The sequence below is a fragment of the Triticum aestivum genome, chromosome 2A, assembly GCF_018294505.1.
Source record: "Triticum aestivum cultivar Chinese Spring chromosome 2A, IWGSC CS RefSeq v2.1, whole genome shotgun sequence".
Lineage (NCBI taxonomy): Eukaryota > Viridiplantae > Streptophyta > Magnoliopsida > Poales > Poaceae > Triticum > Triticum aestivum.
In genome coordinates this window covers 87855131-87878537 of record NC_057797.1, presented here as the reverse complement: position 1 = coordinate 87878537, position 23407 = coordinate 87855131, and the positions used below count along the sequence as shown (strand labels likewise).

The 23407-nt window shown below is 46.8% G+C and overlaps 2 protein-coding genes across 3 annotated transcripts; one reads left to right on the top strand and one right to left on the bottom strand.

The window, feature by feature from the left end:
* The first annotated feature begins 3083 nt into the window (after window positions 1-3083).
* Window positions 3084-16668, top strand: LOC123184863 (uncharacterized). Of its 2 annotated transcripts, none has more exons than XM_044596909.1 (2): window positions 3084-3367; window positions 16187-16358. In XM_044596909.1, the coding sequence occupies exons 1-2, from the start codon at window positions 3117-3119 to the stop codon at window positions 16200-16202; spliced, it is 267 nt and encodes an 88-aa protein (XP_044452844.1). In that variant the 5' UTR covers window positions 3084-3116; the 3' UTR covers window positions 16203-16358. The 2 variants fall into 2 exon arrangements, with proteins under 2 accessions (XP_044452844.1, XP_044452843.1); XM_044596908.1 differs by lacking the exon at window positions 3084-3367 and adding an exon at window positions 14063-15909 and having other exon boundaries at window positions 16187-16668.
* A 1865-nt stretch (window positions 16669-18533) lies between these two features.
* Window positions 18534-21731, bottom strand: LOC123184862 (RNA-binding protein CP31B, chloroplastic). The gene is made up of 6 exons (XM_044596907.1): window positions 21199-21731; window positions 20712-20798; window positions 20222-20584; window positions 19579-19680; window positions 18882-19184; window positions 18534-18747 (listed from the first exon to the last, which is right to left on the bottom strand). The coding sequence occupies exons 1-6, from the start codon at window positions 21487-21489 to the stop codon at window positions 18634-18636; spliced, it is 1260 nt and encodes a 419-aa protein (XP_044452842.1). The 5' UTR covers window positions 21490-21731; the 3' UTR covers window positions 18534-18633.
* Between the last annotated feature and the right edge of the window lie 1676 nt (window positions 21732-23407).

The following is a 23407-nucleotide window of genomic DNA, read 5'->3' as shown; positions in this document are numbered from 1 at the left end:
ATCTTCTTCCTGGGGCGCTCGCCCTCGACATCACCAGGGTCATCGCGGCTGATCTTATAGCGCAATGCACCACATACCGGGCAAGCGTTCAAATCCTCGTACTCGCTGCGGTAGAGGATGCAATCATTAGGGCATGCATGTATCTTCTGCACCTCTAACCCTAGAGGGCAGACAGCCTTCTTTGCTTTGTACGTACTCTCGGGCAATTCGTTGTCCTTTGGAAGCATATTCTTTATCATTACCAGCAACTTTCCAAATCCCTCGTCAGATACACCATTCTCTGCCTTCCATTGCAGCAATTTCAGTGTGGTGCCCAACTTTTTCTTGTCACCTACGCAATTCAGGTACAACAATTTTTTGTGATCCTCTAACATGCGCTGCAACTTCTTCTCCAAATCACTTGCGCAGTTTCTCTTTGCATCGGCAATGGCCCGACCTAGATCATCAACGGGCTCATCTAATGCCTCTTCTTCAGCTTCTTCCCGCATTGCCGGCTCAGCTTCTTCCCGCATTACCGGCTCAGCTTGTTCCCTCATTGTTGTATCATCGTATTCAGGGAACCCATGGGCAGGATAACTGTCGTCGTCTCTTCTTCTTCATTGTCTTCCATCATAACCCCTCTTTCTCCGTGCTTGGTCCAAACATTATAGTGGGGTATGAAACCGGACTCAAACAGGTGGACGTGAATGGTTCTTGACGTAGAGTAATTGTGACCATTCTTACAGTCAGCACATGAAGAAGGCATAAAACCATCCGCCCTCTTGTTTGCCTCAGCCGCAAGCAGAAAAGTATGCACGCCATTAATGAACTCGGGAGAGCATCGGTCATGGTACATCCATTGCCGGCTCATCTTCAATACACAGCACCGAAAACACCAAATTAATACAATACATAAAGTTCATACAACACTTAATGCAACAAACAAATAACTCTCTAACTAAAGAATTTAAATGCAACAACAAATGCGATCAAGATCGCAACTAAGGTAACAATTGATCCAACAGCATAATGATACCAAGCCTCACTATGAATGTCATATTTTCTAATCTTTCTAATCTTCAAGCACATTTTCTCCATCTTAATCTTGTGATCATCGACGACATCGGCAACATGCAACTCCAATTCCATCTTCTCCCCCTCAATTCTTTTCAATTTTTCTTTTAAATCCTTGTTTTCTCTTTCAACTAAATTTAACCTCTCGACAATAGGGTCGGTTGGAATTTCCGGTTCAACTACCTCCTACATACAAATATCTATGTCAGCTTGATGGGCATAATTTGTCATAAACACGAAATGCAACAAATAGTTTTAAAAGAGAATATACCACATCCGAATCATAATAAGGACAAGGGCCGACAGGGACGGATATCAAAACCATGGCACTATTTATAACAAACAACGTGCGGGTAAGATAATTATACGAGTAACTATATATTCAAATCACACAAACATCAATTTTTTATATAAAATTTCATGAACAAGAGGCTCACCACAAGGTGGTGTCGGCGACGGGACGGTGCGGGCGATCGATGGTGGTTACGACGGAGATTTAGAAGGCACTAAGTAAACCACACCTACGTATGCAAACTAAGTGTTATTTTAACCTCAATTTGCATAGAAATCAAATACTACCACATATAATTCCTCCCAAATTACTAAAACTCACAACTAATCACTATATAAACCAATGCAAGAGCTAATCTAGCAATGAGAGATGAAAGGACAAAGTTGCTAACCTTTGTGATCATTTGAATGGATGGGGGCCTGCAAATCTTGACAAATTTGGGGCAAATTTTGTGATGAACTCGAGAGGAAGAAGGGAAGAACAGAGGAGAGGGAGAGGGGAAAGGGGGAAGAACAGAGTGCTGGTGGACGAAGGGTTTATATAGGACGACCTTTAGTACCGGTTCGTACTAAAGGTGCTGGAGGGGCCCCACTCTGACAACATCCTGCCACAACTCTCATTAGTACCGGTTCGTGGCACGAATCGATGCTAAAGGTTCGCCACGAACCGGTACTAAAGATCTCCTCCCGCCTAGCCATTGAAACCGGCACTAATGGACACATTAGTGTCGGTTCTGTTATAAATCGGGACTAATGTGTCTCACATTTGACCCTTTTTCTACTAGTGTTCCCATCTGTCACCTACCGTTTGTACATCCTGGCAAATTCCGAAGACTACCGATGGATTGTTTTTGTTTTCTTAGAGAATACCCGAGGTGGGCAAGTCATGGAAAATAATCTAAGGAATGGTGTGTTTGGACCTGATTGGGAACCACCTACCCCATAGTTGGAATTCGATGTGGGAGAGGATTAGTGTCTGGTGAGTGCCTGAGTGGAGGTACCTGGGCATATCTCGGGTCATGCTAAAAGAAAGGCCGGTGCTGAAAACCCAGACCCGAGCCCAGTCCAGCCCAATCATCGGGCCTACTAAATCAGGCCCGAGTCTGAAAAAGCCCGACATGGCCTGGCCCGACCACAACTAGAATATCTTTTTCACAAGCCCAAGCCCAGCCCGATCTCCCCGCCAGGCTTAATTTTCAGTCCTGAACCTGGCCTGACGGCACGCTCAGGCTCAGCCCGGCCCGAAAACCCGAGTCGGGCTGTCCAGGCCGAGCTACCCATGACCAGGTATAGTGGAGACATGTCCCTCCGTAGATTGCAACCCGTAGGTTTAGAATCTTTGGCCCTTCGGGTCGGAGGAGTGTGCAGACTGGGAGACGAATCCTTTTCTCGCCCGCGCAGACCTCCGGGAACGACCTCATGGCCGAAGTTTGACAAATGTCCGGCTTCGTCATGTGGGCCGTTCGTCTGTCGGCAAGCACCGCGTGCTCGCTTTCCACTTCCCGCGACGACTTGGAAGACGACTGTCCTTGAGTGGCTGTGCGTCTCATGCGGCTCGATGGAAACACTTTGTGGTCTTCGGTTGGCCTTTTCTCTTCCTGAGATACCCTCCAAGAAAATGGTCTGCCGTCGAGTCCTTTTCTATTCTTTCACAGAAGAGAAACAGGATGTGTGCGGTGCGGTATATTTACAAGAGAAAACCCCGAATGAACTGGACTCGCCACAAAGCAGCTGTCGAGTGTTGTTCGCTGCTGCTGCTGTAATAGCACAGCATGGCGAACGTCGCCGAGCACGGCGTGCAGATGCCGGCGGATCCTCCCGCCGGCAAGGCCGCCGCAGCGCCGGAGATGGGGCTGAATCTTTTCATTCGCTTCGTCGCGCTGATCGAGAGGCTTGGCGACGCCTTGGGCACGCTGGCCTTCACCTGGGCCACCGTCGTCCTGCTCGGCGGCTACGCCAACTCAAACGACCTCGGCTCGGATTTCGGGGTCTTGACGGCCATTGTTTTCCTGGAAGCCTTGAGGTACGTATGCAGCTACTAGTCGCACTATAAATCATTCCTTTGTTACTTCTTTTTTCGGTGATTTTTGAAAGAGGAGGCAAAATGCTTGCTCATTCATCAATTAAGAGATGGTTGTTACAAAGCGGCCAAGGCCCGTATGATACAAAAGCCGTTACTTTTACTCATACGTTTCGTCCCCGCTAGGACTCAAACTTTTGCCTCATTCTTCAAAATGTTTAAAACGATTTGTCGTGTTTTCTTCTAAATCGACCAATTGGTGAGCATCAAGAGGGTCACTAATAAGGCCTTGCTAGGAGTGGCCAAGTGAGTCCAGCAATCATGAACGGAGTGGTGTTGGGAGAGAACAAGAGGTCGAGAGCGTGGAGACCCAACCAAGCTTTGACCAACCTCCAAACTCTCAAGGTGTAACGACATTTGAAAACAAGATGAGCACCGGTCTAGAACTCGCATTTACATCAGGACAAAGGCCACAATTTTGCCATGAATTGAGCATTGTAAGCCGACTTTGCTGAGTAACCCCCGCTAGGACAGAGCTTCCAAATGATGGTGTCTTGGCTCTCCTCAAAGAGAGTGATGTGTGATAGTTGTGACCAAAGCTCAATGAATTCCGTCATATGATTCCAGGACGGCCCATGGCGCATTTCAGTGGCTTTAGAACATCTCCAACAGGCGTCGAACATGCCGCGCGCAAAAAACAGCTTTGCCGCACGCCCATCGCCTGGTTTGACGCGGCACGCAGCGCTAACTCCAGCAGCCGCGCTAAGATGCAGCGCGCGCGCCGCTCCAGCAGCGCGCAAAAATGCAGCACCCGCGCTTATTTTTACAACATTTTTGGAAGCATAGATAAATATTAAGATAATAAAAAATGATAAATTGCATAGATAAAAAATGATACAAAGGTATTTTACATCGTTGCAACTAGATAGATAGTTCGAAAGCATAGATAGATAGAACTACGGTGCAACTAGATAGAAACTACTACGGCATACATAGATAGAAACTACTCCAAGTCGCTACCATCATCACCATCCTCGTCGGTGTTGTCCGAGGTATCGAGCCATATGTCGTCCCAACGTTCATCGTCTGACGTGAAGATCGACCTCCCACCTGCTTCAACGATATCGCACTGCGCACTCGCCAATACCTTCCGCCGACGCCGGTCCGCCCGCTCCGCGCGGCGCCTTGCCGTCCTCTCCGCCCAGTAGGCACGCTCGTCGGCGACGTCCTCCGGGTGGTGACGACGCCACTCCGCCATGGCTCGCTTGTCCTCCTCGGCGATGAGGAGGCGGCGGCAGCATCGAGCGTGGTCGGCACGGCCCATGTCGGTGATGAGACGCGGCGGAGGGGCGACGCGCTGCGCCTGCTCGCGCTTGAAGATGTCCCGGAAGTTCATCTGCGACCGGGGCCTATCCAAGCGCCACGCCGCCGCGTCGTACGCGCGGGCTACCTCGTACGCGCTCCGGAACGACCCGAGGCCGAGCCGGGCGTCGCCGGACCGGATCTCGGCGGAGTACCGGCCGTTGGGGCGCTCGCGGACGCCGTGGTAGCCCGAAGAACCCCGGCGGCGCGGCGGCATGGTGGCGCGGTGGTGGCGCGGAAAGCGGCGAGGTGGCGAAGCGGCGAGGATGCAAGGGGAGGGCGCGTGGCTGTGTCTGTGCGCGTGGCGAGCGCGGCATTTTATAGGCGCGCGTGAAGCGGCGCGCCAAATCTACCGCGCCGCGTGCTGCTTTCTCCCCCGCGCGCGCAAGCGCTTCCCACGCGCGGTAAGTTCCCGTCACCGCTGGAGCGCGCGGAACCAGCCGGCGCGCGCTAAAACCAAATTTTACCGCTCGGGCGCGCCTTTTGTCGCACCTGTTGGAGATGGTCTTAATCCAAGCATCCTCGTGCATGGACAAACTGACCTTTATGAAAAAGGGTTTCCCCCGCTTTATATTATAAAACACAAGCGCCAAGCATCCAACAATAACAAAGGTTCAAGTCAAAGGCACAAAAAAAGAGTAGTAATGGTTCAGCTGGGGGCGCGGCCAAACAAGCCCCAAGAAAATAAAAGAGGATCTAATCAGGTTCCGAGGGTGGCGGCGTAGACGGAGGCGCCAACACGGCGGCAGTGGAGCGAAGACCTAGATGATGGCATCAATGAAGTCGTGGTTGCGCCGCTTGCTAAGCAATTTCCATAGCTGTAAAAAAATCACACATTTTGAAAATGGCATCAATCACACGGCGAGGAATTATGTGCTCGATGACCAACTTATTGTGAACATTCCAAAGGGTCCAAGTAAGGGTACCCATGGCTACTCAGGGATGCCTAATAGTCGGGAAACTAAGAATATCCCGGAACATGTCTGGGAGATTATCATGGCACCACGTCCCTCCAACTACTTCTCGGAGGCAACTCCGTAGGAATCCGCTACCAGGCAACGAAAGAAAATATGGTTGGAGCCTTCCGGTACTCCACACAGAAGGAAGAGCCCATCACCTGGGCCATTACGCTTTAGCACTTCAGTGCCCGAGGGCAGATGGCCCCGGACCCATTGCCACAGGAAGACAGATCATCAGTGGTAATTTAATCTCGCACAAAACCATAAGCTCGATGGGACCCGGACTAGCCAAAATGACTTGATATAAGGACTTAGTGGAAAATAACCCATTCGGCTCGAGATGCCACACAAGGGAGTCCGGCTCAAGAGACGAAGTGTGCAATGTAATGCATTCCAACAACTCGCCCCATTGTTCCTGCTCGAGCGCCCCAAAGGTGCGCCGGAAGGCAATAGAGCCAATGTCATCTAATGCAGCGCCCACCGTAAGATGTGGGCGGGTGCAAATCGAGAATAACACATAGAACCTTTCCGCGAACGGTCTGGTTCCTGACCATCTATCTAACCAGAATAGGGTATTAGTGTCGGATCCCATAGTAATCGAAGTTTTGACTGCCAGAACTGGGATCCCCCAATTCCGGCGGTGAAAGCTAGAGGTTGACCACGCAAGTATTTTGCGCGGATAATATCCAGCCAAAGCCCGCCAGCGCCCGTCTCAATGCGCCATAGCAACTTAGCGAGAAGGGAAATATTCATTCGCTTCCAGGAGATCACCCCAAGGCCACCCTGGTCCTTGAGTTTGCAGATCTCAGACCACTTGACCATGTGGTATTTCTGCCTATCGCCTTCCCGAGCCCAATAGAACCGGGATAGATACTTGGCAATCTCTTGATGAAGGGATTCATGCAAGCTATAGAATCCCATGAGGTACATTAGTAGGCTAATAAGGGATGCGTTCATCAAACCTACACGCACTGCCTTGGAAAGCCACCGTACTTGCCAAGGCTCCACTTGGTGTTGAAGCTTGAAAATCATAGGGCAGAGGTCCTTCTCCTGAAGGCGGACATCACTAATCGGCATGCTGAGGTAGGTCATTGCGAAAGATCCCAGGCGACAATTAAGGCGGTTAGCTATGCTGAAAGCCTCCTCCGTGGAGTATCCGAGCACCATCACGTCGCTTTTCGCTAAGTTAATAGTGAGACCCAACATCTCGTGGGAGCAGAGTAGGAACTTGAGGTGCATGATATCCTCCTCCGATCCCTCCGCCATCAGTATTGTGTCGTCAGCATACTAAAGGTGGGTTATTCCCCCATCTCCAATGAGGTGGGAACAAATACCCCTAAAGTGGCATGCACGCCTGGCCAAGTCCAAGATTGTCGCCAAAGCGTCTACCACTAGGTTGAAGAGGAAGGGTGAGAGGGGGTCGCCCTGTCGTACTCCCTGACCCGTGGGGAAATACGGGCGGACCTCCCCATTTATATTGATAGCCGTGCGTCCACTTGTGACCAGCTCCATCACACGCGCAACCCAATGCGGGTCAAAGCCGCGTTTCAGCATCACTTCCCGAAGGAAGGATCAATGCACCGAGTCGTAAGCTTTATGGAAGTCAATCTTGAAGAATACCGCTGGAAGGTGTTTATGCTTGACTTCATGGATTATCTCGTGGAGAACAAGGATCCCATCCAAAATATAATGGCCTTTAGTAAAGGCCGACTGGTTCGGATGATGTATCCTAGGAGCAATAATGGCCTCCCAAGTGGCGTACCCCTTAGCCAGTATCCGAAAGATCACGTTGAGAACCGTGATTGGCCGAAACTGTCGAATATCTGAAGCTCCTTGTATTTTGGGAATCAAAGAGATGGTCCCATAATTAAGGTGTGGCACATCAAGAGTTCCTCTAGAGAATTCGAGGAATAGAGCTAGGACGTCATCCTTCATGGTAGACCAGAACGCCTGAAAAAAGTGAACTGGGAGGCCGTCGGGGCCAGGGGCCGATGCAGGGTTCATCGACTTAACGACGGTCTCGATCTCCGCAGCCTCGAATGATGCTAGAAGCAACACATTCCCCTCTAGTGAGACCTGCTGGTGTGCTGCCCAGATGAGGTCCGCTAGGGCAACACCCCCTCTTGGTCGCCCAACAAACAGCGATTTATAGAACCCATCTACATGGATCCGACGTCCGGATCCTGAAGCATCCTATGACCATCCCATTTAAGAGGGATGGTGCCACGCCTACGCCTACCATTAGCGATGACCTGGAAGTAGGCAGTGTTGGCATCGTCAAAGAGCTCCTACTTCCGGGACCCCTGCTGGCACCAATACTCCTCCCCTTTGGAGTAGATATCCATGAGTGCGTCCTACAAACTGACCATTCAATTCTTGTGCTTACAGGCCGTGTAGATAAGAGGTGCTCATCTTTAGGCTTCTGACCATTCAACCATGGGGCGTCCCAGAATGGAGTCCTCTCTCCATTGCCAGCAATGGTGGTGGCGAGAGCAAAAAAATGGGCCATGCCATCCTCATCAGAAGGGTTGCCAAAACACCCAAATCTTTGATGGCTCACACCAAGGCCATTGCAACCAAAGAGCTCTACCAAACTTGTCAAGATGCAGAATATTGAAGCCCCCAAGGTGGGTTGGACGGTAGACGACTTCCCAATTTACCTTGCACTTGCCACCCGTCACCTTAGCGGTCCCCACCCAAAGGAAGGCGCGCTCGATCTTGGCAATGCTTTTGAGGACAGATGAGGGGACAATCTGCGGCATAAGGTGGTGGATGACCTGAGAGGTGATGACTAATTTAACAAGCGCTCTACAGCCCACCGAGGTGATGTGCATACCCTCCCAAGGCACAATTTTCTTAGAAATTTCGTCCTCGACGTATTGGAAATCCACCCGCCTAAGCTGCCAAACAGAGAGAGGGAAGCCAATGTATCTCATGAGGAAGGATGAACGCATGACGAGCAACCCTTCAAGGATGGCATCCAAGTCCACATGTCTACATCGAATAGGCACCACCGAGCTCTTGTGAAAAATTGTTTGTAGTCCCGTCACCTCACCGAATCCCTTGAGAATGGGGGTAAGGTTTTGACTGTCCTCTTTATAAGGTGCCACAAAAATAGCCACGTCATCCACAAATAGTGAGGTCAGAAAGATGGTTCCACGGTCTCTAATCTTATTAAGAAGACCAAACCTCATGGCCGAGTCGAGGATCTGCTGAAGCAGGTTGATGGCAATAACAAAGAGTAGTAGGAGAGCAGGTCTCCCTGCCTAAGACCAAGGCCATGGGAGATGGGTGAGCCTGGAGTCCCCATTGAGGAGAACATGTGAGGCGGAGGTCCGTAGAAGTGCAATGGTCCAATCGTGAAATCTACTATGGAAGCCTTTCCTCTAAAGGATGTCTAGAATGAATTCCCAATGCACCTAGTCAAAAGCTTTCCTAATGTCATGCTTGAAAAGGAGCGTTGCGGTCTTGTTTCTATGAAGACGGCGCGTGAGATTCCGAACATGCATGAAATTATCACGGATGCTTCACCTTTTGATGAAGGTACTTTGGGTGTTGGAGACGATGATGTTCATATGAGGGGAGAGCCTGGTTGTAAGCATCTTGATTATCTTGGCTCTTGCATGGATGAGGATAATGGGTCTAAACACCGTATGTCCTCCACCGCATCTTTCTATGGCAAGAGAAAAATATTTGTGGGGTCGAGCAAATAAAATTTATCAACTTAAGGTTTGCAAAGTTGTGTTTTACATTCATCACCTCCACCTTGATGACGCCCGTTTTTTTACGAGAAAAGTATACTTTTCATTTTTCAATTCTTGACGAAGTCTAGATTTGGTCCCTCAACTCCAAAACCGGATAACTTGCACCCTTAACTACTAAAACCAGACAAGATACATCCTTAGTCACGGTTTTGATCGGTTTTGGTGTTGTTCGACCCCAGTTTTGACCGTGTCGATTCAAATTCACGTACCTTTTCCAATTCCGCTTAATGTTTTCCATGTTCGCGTACTTTTTTCAAATCCCTGGATATGTAAAATTTACGTGAATTTGAGTCAGCACCGGTCAAAACCGGGGCCAGTCAGCACCAAAACCGGTCAAAATTGTGACCTGATGTCTACTACGCAATTTGTTCTTGTAAACTTGTGTTGGGCCTCCAAGCGCAGAGTTTTGTAGGACAGTTGCAATTTTCTCTCAAGTGGATGACCTAAGATTTATCAATCCGTGGGAGACGTAGGATGAAGATAGTCTCTCTCAAACAACCCTGCAACCAAATAATAAAAAGTCTCTTGTGTCCCAAACACACCAAATACAATGATAATTTGTATAGGTGCACTAGTTCGGCGAAGAGATGGTAATAGAATCGTAGTAATGATAGTAGATATTGATTTTTTTAATATGAACAATAAAAAACAGCAAGGTAGCAATTGATAAAATGGAACACAAACGGTATTGCAATGCTTCAAAATGAGGCCTAGTGTATGTACTTTCGCTAGTGCAATCTCTCAACAATGCTAATATAATTGGATCATATAATCATTCCTTAAAGTGCATTTATAGAATCACTCCAAAGTTCCTATCTAGCGGAGAAAGAAAAAATTGTTTGTAGCTATTTTTTCCGATCGATCTATTCAAGAGTTTGTACTAAAATAACACTAAGTTATTCTTTCCCATCGATCTATCAAGAATTCGTACTAAAATAACATTAAGTTATTTTTTCCGATCAATCTATCAAGAGTTCGTACTAAAACAACACCAAAAGCAAATTCAGATTCATAATACTCAATCCGACACAAAGAACCTCAAAAAGTGTCCAAAGATTTCTATCGAAGAAACAAAAGACGAGAACGTGTATCAACCCCTATGCATAGATTACCCCAATATCACCTTGGGAATTCACGAGTTGAGTGCCAAAACATATCTCAAGTGAATTAATATAATACCCTATTGTCACAACGGGTATTCATATGCAAGACATATATAAGTGCTCTTAAATCCATAAAAATATTCAATCCGATAAAAACGAAATCTCAAAAAGAAAAACTTAATTCATCACAACAAGATAGAGAGGGAGAAACACCATATGATCCAACTATATTAACAAAGCCCGCGATACATCAAGATTGTGCCATCTCAACAACACGAGAGAGAGAGAGAAAGATTAAACACATAGCTACTGGTACAAACCCTCAGCCCCGAGGGTGGACTACTCCCTCCTCATCATGGTGGCCGCTGGGATGATGAAGATGACCACCGGTGATGATTTGCCCCTCCACAGGGTGCTGGAACAGGGTCTAGATTGGTTTTTCGTGGCTATAGAGCTTTGCGGCAGCGGAACTTCTGATCTATCGACTCCCCTAGGTTTGTAGAATATTTGGGAATTTGTAGGGCCAAGAGGCAGTGCGGGAGGCCACTGAGGTGGGCCCCCCAGGCGCGCTCTGGTGGGTTGTGCTCCGCTCTGAGCTCCCCTCTAGTATTTCTTTGGCCCACCGGGTGTTTTCTAATTCAGAAAAAATCTCCAAAAAGTTTCACTGCTTTTGGATTCCGTTTGGTATTGATTTTCTGTGACGTAAAAAACAAACAAAAAACAACAACTGACACTTGGCACTATGTTAATAGGTTAGTCCTAAAAAATGATATAAAGTTGCTACAAAATGATTGTAAAATATTCAAGAATGACAATATAACAGCATGGAACGATCAAAAATTATAGATATGTTGGAGACGTATTAAGACCAGGTGTCCGGTTCATTAGTTGAGGGTGCGAGTTGTCCGGATTCAGAATTGAGGGACCAAATCTAAAGTTCACCAAGAATTGAGAGACGAAAAGTATACTTTTCTCTTTTTTACTAAGGGACGTCTCAGACTTGTTCTCTCTGCCTCTCTTCCATCTCTTCCCTGCTCCTCCGCTTCGGTTCCCCTCTCCCTCCGTCCTTGCCGGCGGCGAGCAGGGCGAGGGTCCAAAAATCTTACAATGGCATGAAAATGTAACTAGCCTGAAAACTGGAAGAAAACTTTTGGAACTTCAGAGTTAGTTCACTTATATTTCAATAGCTAGGGCATTGTTCGAGAATCAAACAGGAGACAATACTCTAAAGTATAGGACAAAAGAAGCAATGGCTACAACCAATAAAGGAGCTCTTTTTCTACAAGAATAGAACTACTACGGAGTACAGAATGAAACCAATCTCTCAGTGGTACCGTAGTATATAGAGTAGGTCTCAAGATGAGAATGTGCAAAAAAAACGTTGAGTCACAGCTCGGACGTTCCGATCAGACAACGACGGAGGTCTCGAACCTTTACGTGACCCACAAAGAAGCAAACCAAGAAGGCTCAAAAGTGTCGGTAGAGATTTTTATGCTCAGAAGTGTCGGTGCTAACAGATGATGTATCAAGGAGGATTGGATCGATAGTCCTGGAACAAATGAAACGGGGTTCTGACCCATAGAATATGGGTTTTTTCTTTGAGAATGAATAACTCTAAGGAGCTTGATAGCAACGGGAGATAAATTCTTCGAGGTACCGGGGCTTGGGAAACTCAAACTTTGGGGTGGCTACAAAGTGAATTTTGAAGACTTCAGTTTATGATTTGTTCTTGGAGTTCAAACCAACGTATTTTGTTGGTTCCCTTCTTCATAGTATGGTTGCCATAAACTCAATGTAAATCTTCATTCACCAAAGTCCTATAAATAACATTCTACAAGCTTTAGGAAAACGACAACTTGAAAAGTTGTAGGTAGGGGTCATGAAAACACAGACAAGTGCATGGGCATATGAATATATATATAGCAATTTGGACGAATATATCTTACAGCAATAAAACACACGTCAACAAGCTATAAGCAATTAACACCGTGAAGTGATTACATAGTTATGGGGGGCACCTTCCAAGGGGTGATTTCTTTTGAGACTGTGGAAACTTAACTGGAAGTTATGGGGGGGACTCCTTGGATCAAGTTCTTCATCTAGTAGGTGTGTCAGAACCGTCGGTGGGGGTGGAAAATTTCACGAGGTGGGGTTGCATCATGCCCCAGATACATGCTATGTGACCAATCAAAGAAAACCATGGGTCACCTCCTTACAGACTATCCTTTCTGATGCACCTAATGGCATGAGGTGCTCTCGTGGATTCCATCCTCCTATCGGTTGCCCATCTTCAGTGAGGACTTCGTGGAGTCAGGCCACCCATTCCACCCCTACCACCATGAGGAAAGGCACATCATCAGTGATCATGCTCATGGCCTACTGTGATTTGGAAAGTAGTTGTCTTTGACGCCGAGCAGCCCAAGCTCGCTAGCCTACTTGATATGATTAAAATTGAGGCACAATCATGGGCAGAAACAGGATCAGAGTGACCTGCAGAACTACTACCGATGGTGCCTAGTGACGGTGTCCTGGATTAGGGGGTGCACACCACGTACGCCTGCCAGTCATAGGTCGAGCCGAGGAACCGTCGACAACTGAAGAATGGGCTACAACTACCCTGACCCTCGACATACTCAAGATGGAATCCTCCGAAGACTTGGCGTACACTTCAAGGCATATTTGAGTGATTGGCATGTTATCTCTAGTAGTAACCGACATACTTATAACCCTAAATACCTTGGGCGCCTATATAAGCTGAGGGGTTTAGTCTATAGAGGCACGCTTTCAAGACTTAAGAGGTTACAACTCATCCATACGATCTCGAGGTAGATCATCTATACTTTGTACCTCATCCACAATAAATACAATACAAGCAGGACGTAGGGTTCTACCTCTTCGAGAGGACCCGAACCTGGGTAATATGTCCCCTTTACTTCCTATTCACCATCGTGCCAAGATCGCCAGTTCAGTACCCCCTCCCCGAGATCTGCCCGTTTTAGCACCCACACCTAGCCCTTAGGAGTGTAGTGTTGTGATTTGGGGTGTGGCCTTTCCTTGGGCTTGTACATAACTCTTTCCTTGGACTCTCAAAAAAGGGTCCCAAATTTGGCAATTGTCACTCTGATTTAGATACAAGCATGCCGCCTTTGCTTTGTTCATTGTATGTTACCTTTTTTGTCTAACTATACCCCATACACATGTGCTTCAGGATGTTCAGCCGCAACAACAGGCTTGATTACCAATTGTTCTTCCGCAGTAGAGGTGCTTTCAGATCTCTTGGCTTGAATGAGCTGATCTCGCTCATATGCTTCTTCAATGTTCTGATGGGCATAATTGATATATGGGGCAATCATGAAATAGTAGTGATACTGGCTTTGTCGGTGGCAGTAATTGTGATCGTTCCAATTCTATGTCCAGAAGCTGCAATTCCACCCATGTGTGATCCGCTACGCCGTGCGATCTCATTATGGCGCCCAATGGTTGCAATCCTACTGCTTTGTCCCTCTGTACTGCATAGGGTCTATGAAAATTTCAACAGTCAAAGACTTGGCTCAATTGCCTACTGCACAGTGTTCTTGGTAATATTTGTGGTAGTGCTCCTACTCACAATCAGCAGGCTGCGGTTCCCAAGTATTGTCAAACTAGCAGACTGTGTTCTTGGCAGCAAAATAGCACTTTGGCATCGAGTTATTCTGAACTCGTGCATGTTTGTTGCGTCAATAATTTCTGTTCAAAGATTTAACCTTGCGATGGTCATATTTGCTCTAATGATAGCGCCACTGGGCAACCTCCAGATTCCAGCAGCAGCATTGCGCATTGGGCTGGCAGTGTGGCGCCTTATAGTTATACGACAGGACTACAAGCAAAACCTTGAGAGCAGGACAAACCTTGAGCCATCTCTCATCATCTTTTATGTGATGGTGCTTGGACAAGGATTACTCTACATTGTTGCCGCCATCCTTGAGATGTTTTCATTCATCTTACAAAGATCCCTGATCCATCGTGTTGGGTTTAGAGGTCCCTCTGAAGTGCAATATGTCAATTTGTATTATGCATATGCCTTCGACAGATGCATGGAAGGTTCTATGCTTGCTCCAAAGAAGACCAGCCTCATCATATTTGCAATGGATTCTTTGAAGTCAGACTCACCCAAGATGCAACTCTATGGGCTTAAGATGCTACACAAATTTCTGAAAAAGGAGCCCCTAAAGACTAAAGCCACGTTAGAACTCACCACTTACACAAAGACAGTGACCTGCTTGATCAGCATGTTGGGCTGGACGAGTGAAGTGGATAGAGATATTAGAACATTTGCTGCGAAAGTCACGGCTGAGCTCGCTGATAACCTTAGAGTTGTCCATATACCTGGGGCAGTGCAGCTCATAGCCTCACTTTTGGACACTATTCACAGAGAGAATATAAAGAATCCGTTTTTGGACATTGGTAGCCCTGAGCCAAAACAAGACAACCTGATTCAGCGAGTTAGCGGAAATGAACAGACATCCTCACTGCTTAAATGGTTGAAACAGATGGTTGTTTACTGTTTGATTCCAAGAGAGGAGCCAACAACTTACACGGACGAACAAAACACCCATATACTCGGATACTGGAGACAGACTACAGAACGTCCATCTGTTCTAGAGGAGGAGCCATCGACCGACCAGGATCTTCTCTCTGTACAGGGCATGTTCATTCTTCAAAAGCTTGCTAGCTTTGATCTGGAGAATGGTATAGAAATCAGTAGAGTGACTGGCCTCATCTCAAAGATTGTAGAGTTCACAAGCAACATAACTGTCATGACAAATATTAGTGAGACACACAAGACACTGCTGAAACTTTCATCTTTGAAGTTGCTGGCAAGACTTTCAAGTACTAAAGGGAAATTTGGTGTAACTTTGCGTCAGAAAATTACAGAACATCCCTTCATTTTGAGCAACCTTGCAGAGATCTTGGACAATAGAGGGAGCAGTCATGAACTTAGGGAGCTCACAACAGAACTTCTTAGAAACCTTGCCATGGAGGAAAATGTGAAGGAGGAGATCGGACAGATCCCCGTGATCATTAGCAGGTTGATGGATGCATTTCTCAGCCAAGGTACACCCTCAAGTGCAGATTCAGATCACTTGCTACGAATGATCTCCGGGCAAGCATTGGCAGTACTGGCAATGGAGAGTGCCAACAACTGCTTGATTATGTTAGCAGAACCAGGGTACATGTTTATCAAGGAACTAACACTTATGATCCATAGTGACAAGTACAGGTATGTAGCATCAAGCCTGTTGCGGAATATGTGTGTGCATGCTCGATCTGAGCTTCGCAACTCTGACCTGAAGGAAATTTCCTACATTCTGAGAGAGGTGAGCCCCACAAATATAAGCTACATGTGCAATATTAGAGGCATATAGTGTAACTTACAATTTAGAAAGTTACTGCAACATTTCCCTTCTGATGTCTGATGATAATACATTTACTCAAGTAAATAGATGCCAACATCATAAATTACAACGGTTAATTATGCTTGCTACACACAACACAACTAAATAAATGGACGGCAATGTCAACCACTTAAAAAGAACTTGTAAATATTACTGAAGTTTAATCATGGCTTACATAGCTTATCCATTTCCACTATAGGTGCTGGAAGGAATAATGGATGCAGAAGGGACAGAACTGGAGGTCCTTATTGGTCTTAGTTCACAAATATGTAATGTCATTCCAGAAGACTTTGCGAGAGAGCTTGAACATGGTCAGATTAAGGATAGGTTTATAAAGAGGCTTGTCCATGCACTTAACTCAAATATGATACCCACTGCTCATTGTCTTGGCTTCAGGAGGGTGATAGTTGAACATGCCATATACATGATGGAATCCAATCTGGTCTATACTACCTGTTTCAAGAACTGTTGGATGATGGAAGCACTGCTAATGGTAGAGCGTAAACCTTCAAGGGCTGAAAACTACAGGTTCTTCTTGGGTGATGCAGGACTCATGAAGCACAACATACCTCTATGCGCTCTTGTGGCTAGAGCAAAAGAGCTGATGGGCCATTAGTAGCTACGAGGCATCAGAAGTGTCAGTTGAGCATGCATTTATAAGATATTGTACTACTGGTCTATACTGGGACTTTACATTTGCTCGCCATAGTGGTGAGTTATTCATTGCAATCCAAGGATATCCCATGAAATTTGACAAGTGGACATTGTGTGCCACGATGCAGCCAGCGGTTAACTTAAATAATGGCGGTGTTAGTGTTGTAAAACCATGGATATATGAAAGATGATGAATCTGCTTTGTGATTGAATATGAAATGACATGGCAGTTGTGCATTGTCAGGGTGTGAGGCTTCAACACCAACTCATGGTATTTAGAACTTTAAGCCTTATAACGGGTATTGTTTGGCACTGGTAAATGGTGTAGTGACTGAGTGCTCACGAGGCAACGACTTCAGTCCAGATCCTGTACACTCATTTAACTGGCACTGATCTTCTAAGAGACGCGAGGGGTCTTACCATAAACGATTTTTTAAACTAAGAACGCACCATGTAGTAGCATGCTAACATTTGTGGTTTACTCGAAACCAGAAAATTTCTGCTTCCTACTCCATCTCATAGAGTAGATCAGAAATTTTCATGGAGTAGATCAGAAATTGACCATTAACTGAGCACTACAGTATAGAGTACCCATCTCATAGAACCACAAACTGACGAACTGAACCGACCTATGTCTACAGTGCATAGCCATATTTGAGAAGAGTTAGCGCCAGGCGACTTCCAGGGTCGTCAGAGCCCGGATCTCCGGCGGCACGCAGCCTCAGGCCGGAGATCAATCGGAGACAAAAGGGGATTATTAACCGGAGGCGAGAGGGCGAGTGCACCTGTCGAATTAGAAGGGGGTTCAAAGCTGGGACTCCGCACCGCCGAGCAATTCGTAGCCCTGCCGGAGATCCGGAGGCGCGCCGCGTCCGGCTCATCGGCGCAGCCGTCGCTGCCGGCAGCCGGCCACCGCTTTGAAACAAAAAATTGGCGAGAAGGAGGAAGCCCCGTACAGTGATATGTTTTTTTTTTTTGAGACATCCGTAAAGTGATATGTGCCGAGCCGTATGTGCCCAGCCGTTTGGGCCCCTCTGCGCATGCGTAAGCCCAATCAGGCGGCCCATTTTAATGCCGTCCATTCAAAATCTGTGCGCGCTTCTTTGTCTTCGGAGGATTCAGGGCATTGCCGTCCGTATGGTTCCAAAGTTCCAACTTCCAAGCTTTGATGAAAGAACACTAGACAGTGATGATGTACTGAAGACCTGAAGTTCGTCGAATACAAATGGTCAAGAACTGTAAACTGCTGTGACGACATTGCAGTTGCAGACCCACAGCCCCCACACATGACACGTTTGCTGCTCAATCTATAGGCAATCTTTCGAGTCCATTCGAATAGGATATAACCAAATACCATCATCATCAAAGGCATGCGGCGTCTTTGTTTATGAAGAATCAACTTCTTGTACTGCGTTGGCAGGTCAGAGGGGCATCTGCCGTGGGGTGGGAATGTTGCAGCGGCGTGTAGGGGAATAGGGGTGCGGTGGGCATCGGCAGCAAGAGGTGGCAAGCGGCAGCGGGGAAGGAGGTCTTCTGATAGCAAACAAAGGCGTCATGTTTGCCGAGGCGATCCGTTGGGAATTCTTCATTTTGGAATAGGAACATTTGATTTATCTGCGGGGTGTTTGTACAGTAACAAGAACCCGAACAAACTATAGAAGAAAACTGTGAGAAACGGACTTGAGTATCTATGTGTCTTGCTTAGGCATAACATTGTGGAATCTGTAGTAGCGTTGTCAGGCTGTCTCTCCAGGCTCTTGTTCACACCCTCGGATGTTGAGGTTCTGTTTACACGAGGATAGATAGATAGTAGCAAAATACCCACTCAGCACCAAATACAGCGTTTTAGGCATGAAAACAGCCACCAATTTGATAGAGATTACAAGATTATGTTTTAGGACGTCATTCTGCCATGGATCATGAAAAAAAATGTCATATGGCCGGCTGTGTGCATCAATCGATTGGCGCGAGAGTACAACCTCGGTCTTTTTTTCAAAAAAAAGGAAGCAAGGGCCCTGCATGTCTGAATCTGGACCCAAGTCCTGCCGTCCAACCCCGCCTCTCCTCTTTGGCAACTTCAACGCGCAGTTCACGCCCCCTCCATATCTGCATGACTCAAAACAGACATGCAAAATTGTATCATCAATTCATCATACAAATCTTGTTTTGAGAATAATTTATCATACACTTCAATCAGGATAAAAATGTAAGCATCAACCACCGACTAGCCATACACTGACCTGCTTGTCGAGGTCCCAAATCGCGTCGTCCGCTTCCTCCCGCGTTGCCATGGTGACGAAACCGAAGCCCCGGGAGCGCCAACCCGCTCCTCCGTAGTCGTAGATGACCTCGGCATCGACCACATCGCCGTACCTGCTGAACAGCCGCTTTAGCCGAGAATCGTCCACTTCGTAAGGCAGATGACCCACGTAGATTTTGACGGCCGTCGAAGATCCGGACCAGCGGGGAGAACGTCTGTCTTCGGTCCGGGCAGTTCTAGAAGCACCTGCCTTGTTCACAGTCATAAGCCTGCCATCCAGCTTCTGAAATGTCCACATTCAAGGCAAGTCAGGGGATTTTCTACATTAGCATATGAGTTACACATGATGGTGAACTCAATTAGTAGGTATCAACTACAAGAAACGAATTGCATCAAAGGACGTTCATGTAAATACCATGTGAATGAATCAGAAAGTATAGTAGTAAACCTAAGTTATTAGAACGAAGAGGCCGATTAGGCTGGCTTCAGATATGGGTGCTCCCCAAATCAACAACCAAAAAGGGCCCTGCCATGCACTATATCCAAACTAAGAATGATATCCTGGGAGCTGCTCATTATCATTCCATTCATCCCATGAGAAATCTAGCTCAACTATGTTCAGAAAAGTTATAGGAAAATGGCCCCATCAAGTTATCATGTATATCAAATATACTCACACTGCCATGGAATATCTCCACAGCCTTCTCAGCCTGCTCAACGGTACTCATCGTGATGAATCCGAACCCACGGCTCTGGCCTGTTTCCTTGTTGTAAATGATCTGCACAGCCGGAAAGTAGAAATGTGTTTTAGAACAAAGAATAAGCATATGCATATCCTGATATTGTCTAACTGCCTCCCAATAATGCTGATGGACAAAAACAATACCAATGAAACAGATCGCATAAAACATGGATTGCCTAGAGAGATGAAGAAGCAGTGTATGCTGTCTTCATAGGAAAAGCATGTAAATGTTTTGGAGTTTATTAAGAAAGTAAGACTGCACGCCACAACAAACTAACGAGTAATGCCCAATCCAAGTGACAAGATACACATAAATCTGATAATAGCTTCTAACTACCAGCCTCAACACACAGGAAAGTCATCCTCTGAAACACCATAAGAAATTGCGGGGCCAATTTTAATTGTGTATACCCTGTAAATTGATGGAGCTACAATTAAATGGGAAGTCTAGAGTGCCTGGTGTTCATACAGTAGATGCAGGGCCAATTGTAGTTATGCACACATTATTAAGGAACCAGGATCTTCAGACACCTTTTTCACATATCGGACAAGGACAATGAAGAGCTAAGAAGGCTCACCTCCGAGGACTCGACGGTTCCGGCATACTTGAAGAGCTGGGGAAGGTACTCACTCTCGGTGTCATAGGGTAGGTTCCCAACATACACTGTGGCCTCCTCATCGGGCTCGAAGTACTCCCCATCGTCCTCCGATGTGTGCTCCTCTGATGTGCACTCCTGCTGACGTCCCAGTGACGACGTTGTTGGGTACAGAGCATTCGAGTATCTTTCTGGATAAGATGCTGCCAGACTATTTAACTTGGACAGCTGCCTCAGAGTTTTCCACTTTGTTTCCTTGTCCGTAGCATGACAATGATCATCATTCAAGAGACCTTTATCCCAATTCTTGCATGGAGCTGGAGCATCGCAGACAAAACAGTAGCACTGCATTTTGGAAAACAGTAACAAAATCGCATTAAAAACCTCCATTTTATCCTTACTGTAAACACTGTATTATTGAGATATGGTCAAGAGCATGAGCCATGAGGAGATGAAAATGTTTGCTAGTTACCTTGCTGCAATGCTTCACGTGCAAAGTAGTGCTGAAGGGAAATTCAGAACATGAATGTCGCGCGGGAGGGAAGTCCCTGCATGCTATCTGCAGAAACATAGCCAATGCCAATAAATAAATGATCAAGGGAATGGTATACTGCAGGCAAACTGTAGTAGTATAATCCCTATGAAGAAGCTCCAAAATTATCTTTGTCGAATTTGAAATGAAGTCAAAAACCACGGAAACTCGTACTGTATACAGTAAGAGCAGGTTGACATGGAACAGTGCATCTATTTAAGCAGACATCTTTTACTACATTAGACAGAAAAAAACAGACATCTTTTTGGATGAATCCAGTGATGCATCTTTAACCAGTTTGATACTATTTGGATCAAAATTAAATGAGCAGCTTGCTCATCTCTACACTACACATATATAGCCTACATACGAAGGTACTGCTTCTTCTATGGATCGTTCAAAACGGGGGGAAACAAGAAACAAATACCTGGCCTTTCACCGCGACAATCTCCAGCTCATCCGAGGCAGCCCCCTTGTCACGCGCAATGGCGACGGGCCTGTCGGGGTCGCCGTCGAGGACCACGCAGTCTTCATCTCCTCCGTCAGCCCCGCCGACGCCGTCGGACCCGCCCTTCTTCCGGGGTGGCTCGGGCGAGTCGCCGATGATCACGACGCGGTCGAAAAGTTTGGAGACCCACCCGAGCGGCCCGGCGGAAAGCCTGCGGAAGCTCTCCTCCTCGTCGGAGCTGAGGTCCACCACATCGCGAGCCAGCCCCATCCGATCCCCCAACCCTCCCAGAGAGAGCTCAAACGCGGCGGCTCTCCTGCCTCCTGGGTACGACTACAGAGACAGGTTCCCCAAATGGCCAAATCGCCCTTGCAATGCAGCACCAGCTCGACCGTCGACCGGCGGAGGGCTGGTGTGACGCCGTCGCCGCCGCTCAGCGACTCAAGGGTTCTATTACCGGAGGGACGTGGGGAGGGGCAAAGGCAGGTACGGCGAACGAAATGGGCGTAGGCGGCGGCGGCGGCGGGAGGGGAAAGTGGAAGCCGCTGCCCGAAAGCCGAAGATTTTGGAGGAGAAGAGCAGAGCAGCACAGTAGTATCCTTGTTGGTTGGCGGGACCCACACGTGGGAGGCGGTCTTTGAAATTTCGAATTTTGTTGTTGTTGGTCTGCTTTCGCCCGCCCGACCGCTCCGGTCTTTGAAATTTCGAATTTTGTAGCGGGGTTCTGGCAGTTAACTATGTAATTTGACAATTAATATGTCAGTTGTTCTGCATTACGGGGTACGTCATCTCTACTTTTTTTTGAAAGAGTCGTTTGTAGACGGCTCATCGTGAGGTTTAGAACAAATGACATATTAATTGTCAAATTACATACTTCCTCCTATTCATATTAATTGTCGTTGAAATGGATGAATCTAATTTTTTTTATCAAATATCATAAGATGGGAACAAACCATCGCTTTGTTGGTCAGCTATAAGGAAGCACACACTACCCATCTTCCTATAATCTGATGTTGAGGGGGCCAGCTGCAGAGTTTAAAAAGTGTCATTGTTCATACACATAGTAGTAAGGAGATTTGGATGTTGGGAGGGCCCGTGCTGGCCAATTCGAGTCTTGGGTAGTGTAGATTTTTTGTTCATATCTCTACTCTTATAAAAAATTCGAGTTGATGATGATGTTGTACCTGCCATTCTGCAATATGGACCGTGCGATCTATATCTGACGGATAGAAAGCAAATTATGGCAATTTTGCAAAAAGATACCTGCATCCCTTTCCATATTTGCAGATAAGGCCTTCCCACGTTCGTCTTTGTCTCCCACAAGATAAACAACTCGTATAAATGCATCTTGATGTTCCGTGCAAGGCATGGGCCTCTTGCTAGTCATAAGACAGTTTTCAAGTCATTTCTACTTCCTTGACTCTCTCTCTCTCTCTCTCTCTCTCTCTCTCTCTCTCTCTCTCTCTCTCTCTCTCTCTTTCTCTCTCTCTCTGGCATGAAAATGATTGTGTCACATATTACCTTGGGTTTAGCTTTTCAAAGTGCTTGACTCTAAAGCTCTTCATATTATAGGCCATTCCTCATTTCAACATGGCATCTTTGTTTTTTAAATGAAAATTTTCATTCCATTATACATACTAGCTAACTAAATCGCTGGCAACTGCATCAGTTACAAAGTTTGGTACATCCGATAGCCACATACATACATCTGACTCGACCAAACTCACGCCAAACGGCCCTAGCTTATGAGTCTTGGGTTTAGCTTGTCCAAGTGCTTGACTTTAAAGCTCTTCAGATTATAGGTCACTAGGTAATTTCACCCATGCTCTCTCCATCTCTTGTTGTCAAAGGTTTGGAGTAACCCGACTTCAAATTTTGGTCTTTTTTGGGTGATCCAGCAACCGTAGAGCATTGGCGGTCCCGGATGGGAAAACGCTCCTAGCCCCCCGCTCTGGACGCCGCCGGTGGCCACTCTGGCCCCGACGTCCACCTCCACACCGCTTTTCTGCAACCCACTGAATCTGATTTCTCATCTCAGGTGATCTGCCAAATGTATTCTCACCATGTCACTTGCAGATCTGAACTTCGACAGAGGCCAAGATTTCGCGGCCGGAGTTTGGAGAAAATGGGGAGTTACTATCAACTATGAGGAAGGCAAGGATATGGAGGAGTTTATCCTCGTTGCAGA